We start from the raw sequence: 17,885 nt of genomic DNA on the forward strand, positions 1-17,885 counted from the left end.
GGCCGTTGGATCTGGGGCTGCGCTAGCCTGTACTCAGGCTTTATGGTCGCCTGAAACTGTTGGTATAGATAGTGGTTCGGAGAACCGGTACAACTTGTATCTCTCGACTGTGACTGGCTCCGTGAAGAACCCGGCACGAGCAGCAGCAGCAGCTCCGTAACCCGTCTTCATTGAAGAAACTGTGATTGTTGGGAGCACCACACGGCGATCCAGCTTCTTCTCCGTTGAGAGGGCATTGACCACCAGAGGCCTGGAGCTTTGATCCACAGTCTCATGTATGTCAATGATTGCATATGGAAGACCATTAGGAATAGACTCAATTTCCGCCTTCATCACTTCCGGGATATCTTCCACGCGAGAAGCTCTCATATCTGGTCCGAACTTGATTCTGGACAAGCGGCCGGGCTCTGACGGACGCTTTGCCAGAGCATACAATGGTTTGAATGCCCTTCCGCGTCTAAGGATTTCTGTTGCGGTGAGCGCGTTGAAATCGATGGCGCACATGTGCGGCGTGATCTTGGGAGCATACGAAACATGCATTGGGGGTTCACTGTGCGCCTGAACAGAGGTGTAAGGAGGAATGTAGAGTCGATTACGGAGAGCTTCGACCAGCATTTTCGCTCCGACTGGCGCGAGTAGATGCGTCAGTTCTGTGACATTGATGGTGTCTGGATTGGGGATGCTCAAGCCCGGCGAGGGGGTTTGATCTAGCACGACCCCTTCGTCGAATTTTCTAGGATGTAGAGTCTGCAGCGACACTCCAGTCGTTCTGCGGCCATGAACGATGGTCCATTGGATAGGGGCAGCTCCACGCAGGTCGGGAAGCATTGAAGGGTGGACATTGAGACCTGAATACTTTGCGTTGTTCAGGATTCTCGGCGGGATCAACAGTCCAAATGAGACAGCTATCACCAAGTTGATGGATGGCACGCCACCTGTGAGGTACTTGGGAGGGTTCCATCCTGTAAATGTATCGATCTGATGCAGTGGCAGAGCTAAGTCCAGCGCGACGGGTTTGATAGCCGGCGGCTTGACGATTTTCAGGCCGCGGCCAGTCCGCTTATCTGTCTTGGTCACGACATCGATGGAGAGTATGTTGCTCTCCGATGACTGTGAGTACGCGTGCAGGGCCCTTAAAGAAGCGGTGCTGAAAGCATCGGAACCGCAGAAGAGGATACGTAGCGGATCGCCAGGATCCTTTTTGGCTGAAAAGTCATGCCGTGGTTGGGAACTGTAGGCCCTCGCTGGGCCTCGATATTGTCCTGCACGAGTGCACGCAGATGCCCAAGCCGGAAGAGATCTCATGGGCCTGAACATGCGCACTGTTGAAGATGAGGGTCAGGAGATCGGTTCGATGGTAAACAGGAGTGTGAATGCCAGATATCACAGTAATTATTAGGTTGCTTTTGGAGATGAGACAAACTGCCTGATTTGGCAAGGGGGGTTTTCAAGATACATCAACCAAAGTGCTGTATTGCATCATCGCAACACGCCGAAGTAGAGCAGCCGCCGCAAGCCTCGGTCTGCGGGGATGGAGAAGACTAACTACTACTCCAGACTAAACTGGCAACTCTGATGATCGAGACCAAGAAACAAGGCCGTCGCACACCCTGTCGAGAATCTTGTCGTGAATCTTGTATCCTGCTTCCGTTCTGGCCTCGCCTACTCTGTAAGCATCACACCATATAGCGGTGTTGTTCTACTCCTCAGCAAACAAACCGCGACTTTGCATCATATCGACTTTCTATTGCCTTGGGACAGCATCGGCGAGGCCACTCCACGACCTGACGCAAAATGGCTCAGCCTCCACAGCCGCCATCGGCCCACGATGCACCAGCGTCATCTCCTCCGACGATAGGGACAGATCGGTCCAGCCAGCCACAGGCCCCAGTCACCGTTGAAGATGCCGACTCGGACCCAGACTTCGACGACCTCGACGGTATAGCGTCTCTGCTCTGAAAAACAAATGTGTGAATTGAAAAGAATCCCAGACTAAGAGATTGACATAGATGTTCTTGACCAATTTTCTGCTGCGGCAGCATCGCAAGCGAAACCGCAATCGCAACCCGCCCCGTCTTCCTCTGGACCTGGCAGACCAGCAGCAAGTGCAGCGGGCGCTCCATCCACTGCAGAGTCCGCCCTGCCACCAGATATCCCCATCCCACAGGGACACCACGCATCCGAGAGTGAAGAAGAGTTCATGGCGCGGCTGACGGCTGAGATGTCGAACGTCATGTCAAAGATGTCGCTCGATCCGGCGGCATCGGCCAGTACATCAGACGATATTGCAAAGATGGGTCGGGAACTGGAGGAATTTACGTACAAGATGGAAGCAGAGGGCGTCCAACCCGAAGATCTGCTGAAAGCGATCCTGGGCGAGGAGACAGGCACACAAGTAGCTGAGGTGGCCGAGGCGGAGCGCGACCGGCGCGAGAGCGAGTCGAAGTCAAAATCGCGCAGTCCCGAGAAGTTAAAATCCAACCCTGGTACCACGGTCGGCAAGGAGGCGGCGGCGTCGACATCATCATCATCATCATCATCGCAGCAGAAATCCAAGACGAGCTCGTCGTTTGAAGATACCATTCGTAAGACGATGGCACGGATGGAATCGTCGTCGGCCGCCGCGACGAGCGCGACCGCCCAGGCATCCTCCGCCAAGTCTGAGGAAGACATTCTCGCGGAGATGTTGCGGGCGTTGGAGTCCGAGGGCGCCGGCGTTGGCGACGGGTCAGACGGTGACCTGTCTAAGATGTTTCTGGGTATGATGGAGCAGCTGACCAACAAGGACATGCTGTACGAGCCGATGAAGGAGCTGAGCACCAAGTATCCGGAGTGGCTGGAGCAGAACCGACCGAAAATCGACGAGAGCGAGTTCGGACGCTTCTCGCGCCAGCGCGTCATTGTCGACGAAATCGTGGCCAAGTTTGAGGAGCCCAGTTACAGCGACGACAGCGCGCAGTGCAGAGAGTTTGTATGGGAGAAGATGCAGGCGATGCAGAGCGAGGGAGCGCCGCCCGAGGATTTGATTGCCAACCCGTTCCCGGGCATGGGTATGCCGGGGCTGGGGTTGGGCGACGACACCGAGAAGCTTGAAGACGGGTGTCCAACACAATAAGATCTAAGATGTGCTCGCACCGATGACAAGAGGGTGTCCATCGCACCGCACACCACCGCTGTCCCTGTCTGTGATGGATTCCATGAAACGTCCATACCTATGCCGGCGCCTGATGGCCCGATAGGAACGAAAGGGGGGAGAAGAAAAGACAGGCTCTGGCTCTGTTTGGTTCTTGACGGCAACTCCGAACCGAGTGTACTGCAGTGGTCTCATGTATAGTCTTCTCTATACCTAGCCACCCATACTCTAGCCACATGGCCAAAATCCAACATGTCAGATCATCCTCGCGCCATGAACAAAAAGTCAGAGGCCAAAGTCCAATATCCAATATCCAATATCCGGTGTCTAGATGTTCTCTCTGACCAGTATCGGGTTCGGACGCGCGTTCGGACTCAGGTTTGCGTTGCGTTCGCGTTCGCTTACTAGGGTGGCTGACTCTACTTTCCTTCGTATTATATTTCCGCCCATGTCTGCCGCAGCACGTAGAACAGTCCACAGTCTACAGCCTACAAAACCTGAGGTCTGGCCATCAAAGATTGTTCTTGTGAAGGACGTGACGGTAAACCAGATTTCTGCCTTTGGGCCCGGAGATTGTACTCTAGCCCGGATGGCATACTCGAAAAGAACGTGGACGAACAAGGACATCATTGGTAGTAACAACAACGCTGTTGCCATTCTAGACTTTAGAACTCGGCTCGCTAAGTCTCGCACACCCACGGGTCAAAGAGAGAGAAAGATCCCCACAGCCACCGCATGGCAGTAAGGAACACCTGTGGCAATGAAGAGGGCCTTGCTGCCTCTGACACGCCCACCAACATGGATGTGCAGCACACACACTCTCTCTCTCCTATCTCACTCCCAGTCCATCCATACGCAAACCGAACCCAGAAAAAAACCTGCCATCTGTGCTCGAATCATAAACCCTTATGTTTGAGCTCAAGACAAATCCATGCTTGACTCGTTCCGTTCCCGAGTTTCTTGTGGGCGTTGGCCATGGTCGATCAGCTGTCTCTCAGGTGGTGGCATCTTTTGGGTCGATGTCTCATTCCAGCCCTTCGCGATCATCTCTCTGAACAACTGATCATATTCTTTCTCATCATCATCAATCAAGTAGTCGTCGTTACCACAAGCCGCCGAAGGCACCGATTCTTGGTCTTGCATGGCATGAGCATAATACTCGGCAAGCGCATCATGCACATCATGATCCTCAGTTGGTGACATCTCCGCTTCCGCTTGATGATGCTCTGTCTGATCAGCCTCCAGCACCGGTTCTCCTCCTTCATGCATATCAGCGTCGGCACCAGGCTCAATATCGTCCTCTTCACCAGACAGAACACTAGCCTGCTCCAACATGGCCCGTCGATTCATTTCGTCTTCCCACAATTTCCGTTCCCTGACGAAATCCATCCGGAGAACTTGATCGCCGTATAACTCGCTGCGTGAGTCGTCTCGTCGGCGTCTGATGCGGTCGAGAAACTGTGTCTTTTTCTTTTCCCTGCCTTGAGCGGCATGGCGGGCCAATGTGGCTGCAGGACTGGCGTTCCGGGAACGGTGTTCCCACCCAGACGATGTCTGCCGAGAAGAAATGGCGGTTGAGGAGGAATATGCAGATCCGCCATTCATAAATGGTTGAGTAGACATCAAATTCGAGTTCGAAGTAGAGCCTGAGCCTGAATTAGGCGGCGTGATCAAAGCCGCATCGGCGTCCCTTCCCTCTCCGTTGTTCATCTTCCCCTCCGGGGTCTTCGTCTTCTGTAAGTGAATGCCAAATACAGCGCTCTCATCGTGACTTTCCGGCTCGTTCTCGTCGTTGTATCCGGTCGCTCGATCGAGCGTGAATGTCCTGATAGGCGAAGAGCTCAGCAAGGAAGACGCATCGGACCCGATACTGGCATTCGGCATAAAGTTCAGGTTCGCATTCCGGGATGTCCGCAGCGGCGACGGTGTCTGAGGCGCGTGGATATGGGCAGGGCTGTGGAAGAATCGAGGACGATTCGTAGCGAAGAAACTGCTCGGCTGTGGTGGGGAGATCGAGAACATGGCTCCTGCTCAGGCTCACGTGCCGCCTGTTTGAAGACTCCGAACCAAAAGAGAATATCCGATACTCAATCCGAATTGCAGAGGTTGATCGAAAAATGGAATCCCTCGGTTTCCTCGCGTCGTAGTCTGAAGCAGTTAGTTGAGAGATGGGTCGAGGCGAGACTTGTAGCCCTGCTAAGTCACAACGCGCCGCGGTGTAGGGCAGTGCCAGTGAGCGCGACCCGTGGCAGGCCCTTAGGCTGCGGACGCGTCAAGCGCAGGGATAAGGAGGCTAGTCCACTTTGGCTCTAATTACTACTGTCCTCAGCCAAGTGCGAGTTTGCTGGGTTTGCATGTCTACAACATAGCTAGTCGAACTTGAAGAGTCGCTCCCAATGCAGAGGACTCCATGTTAGACCTTCTGGAACCAGGATTCCGTAGGGCCCATTGATCGTCTTCTCTTGAAAGTACACAGATCTCGAGTAGCCAAGTGGTCGGCCCAACACATGGTGGAACATCAAAGTCAAGTCATTTGTATTCTACCTTAGCCAATTCCCCGTATGTACAATCAAACAAGATGGAACTCCTGATCGACGAGTGCGTATAGCACAGATTAGGTCGACTGCGTCAGAAGAAAAAAAAGGACGTCTGAGACTCCCACGCCGTTATTTCCAATCCATATTTGGATAGGCCCTTGCCGACAGATTTTAAGGAAACACCCTCTAAGGTTTCCCTCCACGCTAAGTACAAACAATGTTCGTGATGTTCGTGATGTTGCTGTCACTGAGGCGCCATTTCAGAAGTTGGAAGCTGTATTCACCGTCCCAGGATTGTGATATTGATCCAGAGTTGAGCGGAAAGGTGTGGAATCGGATCCCGCAGTTGCACTGAGCTTGTCCTGATTGAGGTTGGGGTCGTACAGGTCATCGTCATGGAGGTTCTTCTTCTTGCCCCAGATTCGCCAGGCGGTATAGGCCAGACCAGCAAGAAGCAAGGCACCGCCAACACCGCCAACCACGCCACCAATTGTCTTCTTGGCTGTGTCACTGAGCCCAGAACTACCATGAGTTCCGCTGCCGTTGGTCAACGAGGCAGGGTCAACACTCGTAGTGATGGGAACCAAGCCGCTGCTCGTGCTTGTAATGTGTACGGTGCTTCCCGCATGGACGCTTGTGATTGTAGTGATTATCTCTTCAGTCGCACTAGTTGTGATCAATGTTCGTGAAGGGGTGGTTGTGCTGGTGGTGGGACTGGACACCGAGGCCTCGGTAGTGGCAGCAGAACTGTCGGAACTAGGAGTAAAGGTAGACGTGGTCACGACAATCGTGGTTGAAGGAGACACGGTTGGGCTTTGAGTGATGGTAGAAGACTCTGTCACGACTGTTGGAGAGGATGTTGGCGATATGGTAGGGGAGGTCGTCGAGTCATCATCACTAGAAGAAGATGTTGGTGCAGATGATGATGTTTCACTGGCCGTGGTGTCGGTGCCGCCGGTGGATAGCTGAACGCTTTGGCGTTTGAAAAGGGCTATTGCATCGTCGAGGGCGTCGGCGGATACGGCGGAAGCAAAGAACAGGCTGAACAGAAAGATTAAGAGTTTATGCATCGTGCCAACCGAACGACAAGTCGAGGAGGGAGAGGCAGCGATGAAGACAGTGTCGAGGAGGACACGGCGTCGGAAACGTTGATCTGTTTGAAATATGTGCCTGCGAATACAGGCAGGAGATATGCCCTGTAGCGTAGCAAGCGTCCTAGTGTTGTGAAAAGGGGTGAGGCGTCAATTAAGGGCCGATGATTCCGGCAACGATCGAGATGAAGGCGTACGTTGGTGAAGGTGGGTTGAAAGAAAGAGGACAAAGAGAGAATGGCGCGTAGTAGTAGTAGTAAGTCAGAGAAGAAAAGGTGTCTGCTGGTTGATGGTTGTTGGGTGTACGGGTACAAAAAGAGGGTACCACGGTATTACGGAGGAGAGTGAATAATAATACTCCAAGGACCCTTGTCGTGAGAAGTGGGAAGTGGTGTGCTTGTGAGTAAGGGACCCGTACTCCAAACATGCACCTAGGTGGGCAAGTAAAACATGGGTCCCTAAGCTAGGCCTCAGGGCCCCTAGTGGGAATTTTTGGGGCAGCAGCCAGGCAGATAATTAGTGGAAAATCTGGAAAATCTCGCGCGCAGTACGGAGCAGAAGTCTCCTGTGTTCCACAGCAACCTGCAGCCACCAGCACCGCAGCCCGGGGCTCCTAAGGCTTAGGAGGCTTGGGACACCCCCCTAGGTGGCCCCCGGCACCTATTATTCCAGGGCCTAGGAGGCCCAGAGCCTAAGGACATGGGACAGGACTAGATCACGTGCAGACCAGTATGCTCGTCAGGGTTGCAAATCGCAGATCGCAAATCGCAAAATGTCTCACCACTGCCACCAGCGTGCCGGCCAAACTCAGGTTGCACGAGCAACATCTACCATCAAGTCTATCAACTTCTATTGGCGCATCTTCTTCGCTTCTCTTCGCACCAACACCCATTCAGCTGCACTGTATGCATTAGAGCATCTTACTCATGCGACAGTGACGTACCGCCCTGCAGTGCAACCCTCGCATCCTTCTACGAGTCTTGATTCTTCGAGCGTCGTATCTCGTCGGCATATGTGATACAATTATGACATCTTGGGCCTTCACGTACAGAAAGAGAAATCGCATGGGTAATGACTGTTGCGACGAAACAATTATCATCTTGGTCCGCCCACGCCTTAATTGCAATCACAGCCCAGAAACTCCAAAGGAACCAAATATCTTGGTGAGGATGATTAATCGTATGTATACCTACTTGTCCATACCAGTCCACAATGTTTGATTCCACTCCACACCTATTGTGTTGGCATGTTCCACATGTTCCTTCCAAAATGCCCGCAAATATGGAAAGCTCAGGGTCGACGTCTGAACGAACAGCTTCATGTGCCAAACTGCCTCTCTTCGATCAGAACACAGCTTCATCAGACCGTGATTTCTCCCGTTCTCGGTACATGTGGAACTGGGCAAAAATCATAACATCTTCCGCCATAGTGCCCAAGCTGCCGATAAGCCAAGGGAGGTTCTTTTGGACATAGGCACGGTCGGTAGAGTGGAAGAGGATCCCTGCACCGTAGGTGGCATTACCCATGAGGGAGAGGACAAAAAACAATAGCGAAAGACCTGCAGTGGTCACGTCAGTATACAAAAAATCCAGAACCTCGATGGAGACACCTCTTCATACCTTCACAGCTTTTCTCTCTGGCATTCTTGACAATTTGAGGGATCCTGGCGCCCAAATACGCCACGGCACTAAGATACCCCAGAATCTGCGCCCCAGGAGCTATTTCTTCTTGGTTGCTATCTCTGGACGTGGGTGACGGCTTCCACGCTCCTGATTCATATGCAAGAGCCCAGCCCGCTGCGCCCACAACGACAATGGCCAGCACGCTCATCACGTTTTTGAACCAAAGCCGGGTACCAGACTCGTCACTTTCCTCCAGTATCTTTGCAAGCTGATCGGTTTGTGCCAGGCTGCTTCTCCTCCGTCGCACACTGTGACTACTATGTCGTCTCGTATTCGCAGAGCCGGGGATCGTGATGCTGTTGGTTCGAGTACGCTTCAGGAGGGGCTCCTCTTCGTCGTTGTGGTCATCGTCGCCGGGGTGGTGCGCTCCTCCACTGGACGACGAGGCTTGTCCATCTAGCAACGCTCTTCCTTCCCGCCTCTTGTTCACAATGCCGTAGTAGAGGCATTGAGCGATAAGGACGCCATCGGCGATGCAGAAGTAAACCCCGATAGCGGTCACAACTGGCACCAGACCAGCCCAGAGCGCACCTGCGAGGTTGCAGATATCGCCCAAGAACCACACGAAAATAAAGGCGAGACTGATTGCCTCGGAGGAAGAATTGCGGTAGTTCTCGATTAGTTGAGGCACGAGGAGAAAAATCCAGCAGGCGAGCGAGATTGATCCAAAGATTCCGGAGAGGGCTTCACGGGTGGTGAGAGAGATGTCGGAACCCGAGACCAGGGTAGTGAGGGAGCTTGCCATAGCGGCGCAGAAAGAACAGAGATAGTGACTTCTCTTTCACATAGTCGTTGTGGAAAGGAAAAAGGTCGACCTGGGGCAAGCAGTGACGGCAGTTGCAATATTAATTATGGGGTTAACTTTTTGAGCGCCTGGATGGAGCCGCCTGATGACAAGCTCTTCGGTGAAGGCCGCCCGAGAATTCCATCTCCAAATCAGATCGTATTTATTACGGAGTACGGATACAGTACGCGGATAGTATACCACCGTCTACCGTCAGTCAACCATGCCAGCCAACAAACTTCGCTGGCCTTGTCCTTACAACGACATCCACAGAGAAATACTGAAAGTGGCACTGCATCAATCACATCTATAATACTCCGTAGTACTCCAGCCACTGAATAATCCACCACGACCTCTTCTCCCTGCGGTCCTTCTGAGATGTTTTCATATCGTAAGCATAGTCGTTGTAGTGCGAACCGAGTATGTTGTCCACGCATGTGTGGTCCCTGTCGCTCCAGGTCCAAACCTGCGCTGCGCTGCACCGCCCTTCCTAATCAAACGGCTTCTGGCTCCGGTCGAGGACTGATATGCTGCCGGAAGTTCTTCTTCATGCCTGGTACAGTTCCATTCGTTGGCAGTTGCAGCTCGCGTAGAATTGAGGCTAGTGTGGCCTGGGTGAGGCGGGCGATATCTCAGTAGGTTTCGCTGGGAAATATGTAATCGGAGTATTGGTGTTAGGATTTACGAGAGGAACCAAACGGTTAGAGGACACTGTTATGGTCTCTAGATAATGAGTGTTAGTATTTGATAATCCAGAACAAGAGTATAACTTACCTTGCTATTACTTGTGTGGTGAGAACATCCAAGCGGTTATCGATGGCCGTCAGTCTAGTTTCAATCCTACCCAAACGCTCGTTCATTGCAGTAAGAGTATGCAGAATCGCGTTTGCTGTGTCGAGAGCTGGTATGTTCGCTAGCTTCTGGAGTTCCTCGTGGGTAATTTGAAACCCTTCGGATAGTCGATGGAAGTTGGGTTGCGGGCTTAGGCTCCTTGGTTGGAGTGAATAAGACGCCGGCAACAAAGAGACAAATATCACCAGAGCTGGTTGAGCTTGCAGAAAGACATGCAGAGACTTGTTTGCTGGGAAACATCATTAGAGGCTACAGGCAGCTTACTGGATCTGTCTCTGTTTGACCACGTTGCTGGCTTGGGCATGCTTTGTTTGGCGATCTGATCGCCTGCAGGATTATCAGGCAGGATGTATAAGATGCATCCCGACGCTAGCAATTCTTCATGCTGTGCGATTTCGTGACCATGAGACCTTGGTTTCGGGCGGTACCATCCAACAGAGCAAATATGCTGTACAACAGAATGCTCAGAATGCTCAGAGTTCCGACTCTCCAGTGCTCTTTATCAGCCCAGGCCACTGCGCATCATGATAGGCAGCACTTTGGCTTGTAGGCTCTTGTAGATATCCAAGATACCCACCATACCTGCCCATTTCTTCGAGAGCGTGTTCAGGAGGATCAGACATGTTCCTGAGATTTCATGGATGCCATTAAAATCCACAGGCCCTTCTGCATCACCACTGAGTTCGCGTGAAAAGGTCACAACTGGAAGTCTGCCATCAATGGCTAACAAACAATGAGCCATGATTGTTATAGCAGCTTGTTGAAGGTAGTGTGCGGAGTTTATAGTGATGGGATACATTCCCCAGGGAGTTCCTTCGGCGCCGCGGAAAATCTTGTCGTAAAACTCAACAACCTTGACAGCTGAATGGTAGCTTTCGCGTGGAATCACTTCGGTCACTTCCGGGCCGAGCATGGGCTCCTTGGTCGCGGCCAACGCTCGCAACAAGAGTGGCTGGAACAGGAAACATATAGATGAGTCCAATCCAATATCACACGTCATGCTACCCATACCCAGGGGGTTGTTAATGAACTCGAGCTCCCGCCGCCACGATAAGATGTGCTCAAGACTTTGTTCGTACCAATTGCGTGACAAATTAGGTGCCACAGCCGGGAGGTAGAGTTCGCGAAAGATCTCGGAGCGAAGATACGTCAGGCGGTAATAGTGAGATGTAAGCACGAGCTGCAGGGACTCGGGATCTGCAAGAGTGGCTGCATTCAACGAGGCGGGATACTCAGTAGTAATAATCTCTTCCGCCAGATCGGAGGGCCGACCGAGGTGCTGGCCCATCGTGCGTTCGACACAATAAAGACCCCAAAAGATAGAGCGGCGCTTTCTTCGACTTCTCTCATCTTCGTACTCGTCGTTCGTTTCGCTGTGATAGTTAAGCTCGACGCTCAAGCGGCAGGCAAAATCTAACAGTTTCCAGAGATCACCTTTTCTGGGGTGGAAAAGAGTAAAGACGATCAGGAGCAAAAGAGCTTGCAGAGCGTCGGCAGATATATCTGATGTAACTTCCTCGACACACTGCAAACCTTCGGCATAGTACGCTATGGATTCCGTGTCGTAGATCGAGTGGTGTCTGGCCTTGTTGGCGGAGGCGATGGCACAAATCATCGCAACTCGGAAAAACTGATGCGCCTCCTTCCCAGACAGATACTTTATGTTAGTCCCATGGTGGCGTAGATATATGTCAATGTCCAAGGCGATGTCCTCAGGATCGAAGAATACCATCAGTTGATTAGAAGTCGACATGTATAGATCAACGAGCATCTCAATTTCGGCACGAGACGGGGCGGCTCTTGGCTGCAAGGGTTCCCCGACTTCGGTGCTCTGAGCATTGAGCCAGAACTCGGGCCCAGCGTAATCTGGATGATGGACGATGGACCCGAGCTTCGCTTGAGCATGCACGAGGACCTCGACGATGAGAGCATACGGTGAGCTGCTGCCTAGGAACTGCCAACAGGTGGGATTGGCGTGCTCGATGATAAAGTGTTTGTCGAGAGAAAGCTCGCTGGTATAAGTGCCCCATTCATTGTGAGGCGGCTCGAGATGGGAAGATTCAATGGACGCGTTTCCCTCATGAGGAGCAATCGGTTGGGCTGCCAGAGATTCATCAGAGCCATTGACCGTGGCCTGAACGGACCGTAGCCGGCTTAAACGGGTCAAGAGCGAATGCACATAACTGACTATAGGTCAGCACAAGGCTCGAGAGGAATGAGCGGGGGGATTGAGCTCACCTCCGCGGCAGAGTTTGTTGCAAGGCATGATCGAAGAAGGTGCACTCTGCTTTGCCCTTCTGGCATAACCGACAAGCTGGGAGATTTGTGTCGCACTTGCGGCGCAGACGACGACATCGTTGACAGGTGGGCAGGAGACGGGTAAGATCTGCTTCGGAGATGATCGTGTGGTCGAAGTCCATATTGTGTTTGTAAACAGACCAAGTCCGATCTGGGGGAGTTAGATGGAAAGAGGATCAAGGACATGTGCGCTTTTTGTAGCGCAGCCTTGTATCAAAGCCAGGGGATGAGGATCTTTGGTTTTCGCGATCTTCCGCCACAGCTATCTCGCAGGCTGAACACTCCCCAATGAACCGGTGGTCGAACAGGCCGAGGGCGAAAGAGATGGGGAGGAGGAGAGGAGGAGGGGAATGACGCTGGGCAGCGCTGGTACCGGCGGGCGCAGGCAGGAAAGGTTGACGGGTTTACGGCTACATTTGGCAGCTACTACCCAGGCCAAGGTGAGTGGCGGGGTCCAGCCTGCGATAAGAAAAAGAGGGCGCACCCTGCCTTTTCGACATTTGTTTCTTCTCGCCTGCCAATCAGAATGCAGACTGGTCGCAATCATTTCATTCCTGAGCAGTATCTCGGTACTAAGGTATCTAGTAATCCACGGCGAGGACTCGGATTCGCCTCGCGCAGCCACCTTTCCCTCTGTGGCAGCTCGAGTGGCTCTGCCCTGCGCCCTGGCGATCAAATCACCCCAGCAGTCGTTTTTTACCTTCTCTCCATTGTCGATACCTAGTTGTCCGAAGCGTTCATTTCGTCTTCTTACACAGCCGAGGAGGCATTCGCCAGCGTTGACAAGTGCAACTGCTTAGCACTGCCGTGGACATCACCGACTTTCGAACGCATCCCTGCCATCTCGCTTCCCTCCGTCGCCGGTTGCTTGGCATCACCCATCCATACTGCCCAAACGCCTCCAGACCCCGCGAAGTTGGATGGTCTGAACTCATCGACACCTAGCCATCAACATGGCCGAGTGTCGCCGCTCTGTCCTGTCTTGCGCCCGATGCCGTCGTCGGAAGATCAAGTGTGATCGGGCCATACCTTGCGGTCAGTGTCTCGCCGCTAAATCAGAATGCACCGGGTTCAGTTCCAAAGACCAGGATCCCACCATTCCCAGAAGCATCGTCCAGCACCTCGAAACCGAGATCGCCAAAGTCGAAGGGGAACTTGCCCGCAACGGCCATCTTGAAGAACTCAATGCCTCGGACATCCTCGCGGGGATGCCAACCAACGATGGCATACCTATGGAGAATCTGGCTCTCTCTGTTATTGATGTACCGAAGTTGGAGGAAGCATCTAATGCCTCGCTAGCCGTCAACGCCACTCCGTCCGTTGCAAGGGATACTATTCGAGATGAAGTGATGAGTTGCGGGGAAATCCAGGCCATGATCTTCGCTATCTTACCAACCGGCCCTGGAATCAGCGACTTGATAGCACGAGTGCGCATGAGCTTGACACCATCAACGGCCATGGCATCTGATAGCCCACGGGAAGACCGGAGAAGATCCTTCTCGCGGACCGGCAATGAAGTCAGCTGTACCATGCTGAGAAGTATTCCGACTCCTATTTTACGAAGTCTGGTCAAAAAGTACATGACCAGAGTCTACCCCATCTTCCCCGTACTACATGCACCTACATTATGGCAGCAGCTCGAGCGTGTCATCAAAACCTTGCAAGAGCTTCCTGAAAGACATCGTGCCGTTCCGCCATCCTTCGACTTTCTGATCATCTATCTCATGCTTTCCATTTCCGCGACTCTCGGCAGTGCACGAACCGGTCATGAGGCCAAACACATGGTTTTCTCGGGCACCCTGTTCGAGGAAGGCATCCAGCACCTGTCTGATAAAGCCAAGATCCCATCCGATTTGGCGGGCATTCAGGTTACCCTCATGGTCTTGCAATACGCATCCATCAATCCTCGTCTCGCAAATGTGTGGATGTTGACGGGGGCTGCCATGCGCGCCTGTCTCGAACTGGGGCTACATCGTGAACCCCCCGAAGCCTTGAATTTTGATCAGCTCACTCTAGACCTGAGGAGGCGCATTTTCTGGTCAACCTATAACTTCGACCGTGCGATTTGTTCAGCCCTGCAACGTCCACTATCGATCCCCGATCAGACCATCGATGCTCGTTTCCCCTCGGTTCTGGACGATCGCCACATCCATCCCAATGGCATCGACCCAACTGGCACCGAGACCAAAATTCATTCGATGCGCTGGATCCAATTCCGTCGACTACAGTCCGCGATGACCGAGGTTCACTTCCAAGGCAAACCCCTGGAACCCGGTCAGACCTGGGACGACTGGCTTGTGGTTATGGAAAGACGCTTACAAGCTTGGTACGAAGACTACAATGACGGTCATGAACTAACAGAATTCACCCTCGCCCATGGCCTGAGCAACCTCCATCGCCCATCTCCGCGTATGCCAATGCCCGGACCCCGCAGTCTCATGGTCGCATTCGAAGCGGCATGCTCCAGCGCGAAATCGCTGCGCGACCACATACTTACAGGCTTCTATCGGCGGTCGTGGCTGATTGCTCACCATGTATTGGAAAATAGCATGGTGGTTCTTTTTTGTCTCCGGCACGGGTTTGATACCATTTCGGCCCGTTTCAGTGCTCAGGAGATCTTTGAGATGACCAAAGTCTTTACCGCCAATTTCCTAGCACTTGCCGCCCAAGGTTGGAATGAAGTGTCCAATTACGCAGGAGTATACGAGCGTCTATTAGGGCCACTTCTCGAATCCGTCTTCTCCAACCGCCCTCCCTCATTATCATCGTTCGGGCCAGCTCAAGATGCCGAACTCACTCGTCTTTTGTATCCTGGACCCGCCCAGCTTGACAAACTACGCTTCGGCAGTCGTTATGGCCTTGGAGGAGAAGGAATGCCTTCTTTCGACATAGGAACGCTGAATTGGGAAGATTTCAGTGTCAGCGACGGGCGGTCTGCATCAGCAGAGGGCTTTGTTGCCGGATGGGATCTTCTGGATCCAAATGCGATTGGTGGAACTGCACAGGACTTGGTGTTTGGTATGGCCTGAACGGCCATCAACTCAAGCGCCAACTGGAGAGATCTACGGCGACTAGAACAGCGGCGTCTCACTAGGGATCGCAGCTTCCCATTAGTGTAAGCTGCTCTCGTACCTCTCACCTAAAGTGTGATCGTTCACCCGCGCAGGCCTATCGTAACAGTCAGGGTCCCAGTGTCACTCGAGTGGTTTGGATGAACGTGATTGTAAGCCGCGCAACGCACGTGGTCGTCAAGCCTGAGATCTCCACCAAGCTACAGCAGATTGGAGAACGTGGAAGCGACACGCCAGCATTTCCTCCCCGCCGAGCAGAAAGCGGACGGTGGGCTGTTAAGTGCAGCTACAAGGGCGCTGCGCATCCAGATAGGGTACGAAGAGAGGAGAACATGCCGGTCTGAGGAGATAGACGACATGTAAAGCGAGCATGACGATGCACCCTGGCATATGAAAGAGAAAGCCTGGTGTGATATGTGTGGGGACTGTTAAATATAGCACCTGGTGGTATGTATGTGTACGGCCAAGCGAGGACAGAGTTGTCATCTTGTCATCTTCTAAGATCTATGCATGATGGTACATACGTACTCGGACAATTGCCTAAGGCTGGGTGCCAAAATACATGGCGGATTATACGGCGGTCCTTCTATTAAGTAGAGAGCTGCTGTCTCTAGACATGGAATTTTAATACGAGAAATAGAAGAGTCGCTCTAGGGAGGCCGTAGATTATATCTAGTATCTTAGAAAGATAATCACTCGGTAGAGCTGGAGGTTTCCCTAATCTTATCGAAGTAGTAGTTGGACAAACCGCCTTTAGTTCTGGCACCCACCCTAAGCCTAGCCAACAATCTATACACGAGTAGTGCTTTCGGCTGACTTGGTGGGTTTGAGATGCCACATCTCCTCTTCTCTCTGCTCTGCACTGTGTAGGTGTGAACTGTCGCACACAGCAGGATCCGGGGATCATCCGTCAACATGCTAAGTGCGCCATCGGGGGAAGATAGCCTCAACCATCCGGATCAGCGAGTCTGGGACGTTGATGTTTCTGGGCGCGATTGACGCCGCAGGTCTAACCGCTGGACTTTGATCTCGACTGTCCCCGGGCCCCTGCCCTGACTGAACTAGGTCCCTCCAACTCTTGACATCGCTCAATTTGACGGCTTGTCCGAAATCATCGTTCTGCTTTTGCACGAGCAGTGCGCCGTCTGAACGCTTTAGCGTCAGGTGCTCCAAGACGCCATGGCTGGCCTGGAAGCCCACACTCATCCCGTCCAGCACGCCACTCGAGAAATCGAAGCGTGGAGTCTGTTCGAAGCGCCATGCGTCCGACATAAGCTCTGCCACGCCGGCTGCGACCTCGGGGTTCCGGTCGGCGGCACAGTCGAGATGGCCGATCGTGATCTCGTTCATGCCCGGCTGACGGGTCTGGCCAGCGCCATACATATTCCAGAACTCGTCGATGATGGCTTCGGTAATCTGTGTCCTTACTTCATGTCGCTGCCGAATATCGGGTGTCCACACCAGATTTGCAACTTTGCTGCGCACACTTTCCACACCTTTGGCGTGAATGAAATCTCGCCCTGGACTACGTAGCAGCTCCGAGATCTTGTCGATGTAAGGGCTGGAGTAGAGCAAGGTGCCGTGATGCAATGCCCGGCCTCGCGTGAGCTTATATGCGCTACCGCTCACTTTCAACCACTGAGATGGATCATCGTTTTGGTGACGCATGACAATGTCGTTACGGTCGTTGACCTTGACCTCGAGCCCTTCGTAATGCGGAAACACGGTGGTGAGTTGCAGTTTGAGCTTCGCAGACGAGAGAGCCCGCACGACCATCTCGGCGTGCGTGCTCCGCTTGAACGATTTCGAATTGGGGACTATCACCGAGTAGTTCAGGTTGCCCGAGTCATGGAAGACTGTTCCACCTCCGCTACGACGGCGGACCAGGCTGATCGCTGTCGAGTGAGGCCTTGTAGTATCCGTCGTTGGCAAACCGTGGTGCTGAGAACCCATTGTTTCACTAGCTGCCTCTTCTCTTTCCGCCTCTTCTTGGGGAGCAAGTAGGCCCTCCCTCAGTCGCCGGAGATCCGTCTCTAGCCATGGGTTCTGGTTCCGTCCAATGACCACGCATGGTCGATTCGTGTAGAACAATAGAACGCGTGAATCCGAGTGCAAATGCGTCAGCAAGTAGTGCTCCAGGGCAAGATTGTGGTACGGATTGTCCGAGGTCGAATGGAACACCAGTGGAGTGGTGTCTTGCGAGACTCGCGACAAGTCTTGGAGCTTCCATGAAGCATGGGAGGAGCGCACACTGGTCAGGGATCTGGATGCATGGTATGCGGGCAGTGGTGCGGTTGGAGAATGACTAAGTCTAAGACGAATCCATCTTGAAGGTGTCAGGTTCGGCGAGAGGGCCGCCCGCATTGGAGTGGGAAGAGTGAAAGAGAGGCCGAGGGAGGTGGTAACGAGCACGAGTACGACTGGGAGCGTGAATGGC

General features: G+C 53.0%; 8 protein-coding genes across 8 annotated transcripts; 2 read left to right on the top strand and 6 right to left on the bottom strand.

Moving 5' to 3' along the window:
• Positions 1 to 33: 33 nt before the first annotated feature.
• A1O3_09945 (uncharacterized protein) lies at positions 34 to 1,305 on the bottom strand (the record flags this gene model as incomplete). The annotated part of the gene is made up of 1 exon (XM_007740036.1): positions 34 to 1,305. One exon carries the CDS (start codon positions 1,303 to 1,305, stop codon positions 34 to 36), a length of 1,272 nt encoding a protein of 423 aa, XP_007738226.1.
• A 489-nt stretch (positions 1,306 to 1,794) lies between these two features.
• On the top strand, positions 1,795 to 3,115 carry A1O3_09946 (uncharacterized protein; the record flags this gene model as incomplete). Its single annotated transcript, XM_007740037.1, has 2 exons — positions 1,795 to 1,939; positions 2,010 to 3,115. The coding sequence occupies 2 exons, from the start codon at positions 1,795 to 1,797 to the stop codon at positions 3,113 to 3,115; spliced, it is 1,251 nt and encodes a 416-aa protein (XP_007738227.1).
• A 936-nt stretch (positions 3,116 to 4,051) lies between these two features.
• A1O3_09947 (uncharacterized protein) lies at positions 4,052 to 5,155 on the bottom strand (the record flags this gene model as incomplete). The annotated part of the gene is made up of 1 exon (XM_007740038.1): positions 4,052 to 5,155. One exon carries the CDS (start codon positions 5,153 to 5,155, stop codon positions 4,052 to 4,054), a length of 1,104 nt encoding a protein of 367 aa, XP_007738228.1.
• Positions 5,156 to 5,930: 775 nt separating this feature from the next.
• Positions 5,931 to 6,740, bottom strand: A1O3_09948 (uncharacterized protein; the record flags this gene model as incomplete). Its single annotated transcript, XM_007740039.1, has 1 exon — positions 5,931 to 6,740. One exon carries the CDS (start codon positions 6,738 to 6,740, stop codon positions 5,931 to 5,933), a length of 810 nt encoding a protein of 269 aa, XP_007738229.1.
• A 1,364-nt stretch (positions 6,741 to 8,104) lies between these two features.
• Positions 8,105 to 9,188, bottom strand: A1O3_09949 (uncharacterized protein; the record flags this gene model as incomplete). The annotated part of the gene is made up of 2 exons (XM_007740040.1): positions 8,105 to 8,319; positions 8,381 to 9,188. 2 exons carry the CDS (start codon positions 9,186 to 9,188, stop codon positions 8,105 to 8,107), a joined length of 1,023 nt encoding a protein of 340 aa, XP_007738230.1.
• Positions 9,189 to 10,581: 1,393 nt separating this feature from the next.
• Positions 10,582 to 12,499, bottom strand: A1O3_09950 (uncharacterized protein; the record flags this gene model as incomplete). The annotated part of the gene is made up of 2 exons (XM_007740041.1): positions 10,582 to 12,262; positions 12,318 to 12,499. 2 exons carry the CDS (start codon positions 12,497 to 12,499, stop codon positions 10,582 to 10,584), a joined length of 1,863 nt encoding a protein of 620 aa, XP_007738231.1.
• Positions 12,500 to 13,330: 831 nt separating this feature from the next.
• Positions 13,331 to 15,406, top strand: A1O3_09951 (uncharacterized protein; the record flags this gene model as incomplete). Its single annotated transcript, XM_007740042.1, has 1 exon — positions 13,331 to 15,406. The coding sequence occupies one exon, from the start codon at positions 13,331 to 13,333 to the stop codon at positions 15,404 to 15,406; it is 2,076 nt and encodes a 691-aa protein (XP_007738232.1).
• A 960-nt stretch (positions 15,407 to 16,366) lies between these two features.
• On the bottom strand, positions 16,367 to 17,812 carry A1O3_09952 (uncharacterized protein; the record flags this gene model as incomplete). Its single annotated transcript, XM_007740043.1, has 1 exon — positions 16,367 to 17,812. The coding sequence occupies one exon, from the start codon at positions 17,810 to 17,812 to the stop codon at positions 16,367 to 16,369; it is 1,446 nt and encodes a 481-aa protein (XP_007738233.1).
• Between the last annotated feature and the right edge of the window lie 73 nt (positions 17,813 to 17,885).

This window comes from Capronia epimyces (assembly GCF_000585565.1).
Source record: "Capronia epimyces CBS 606.96 chromosome Unknown aczIQ-supercont1.10, whole genome shotgun sequence".
Lineage (NCBI taxonomy): Eukaryota > Fungi > Ascomycota > Eurotiomycetes > Chaetothyriales > Herpotrichiellaceae > Capronia > Capronia epimyces.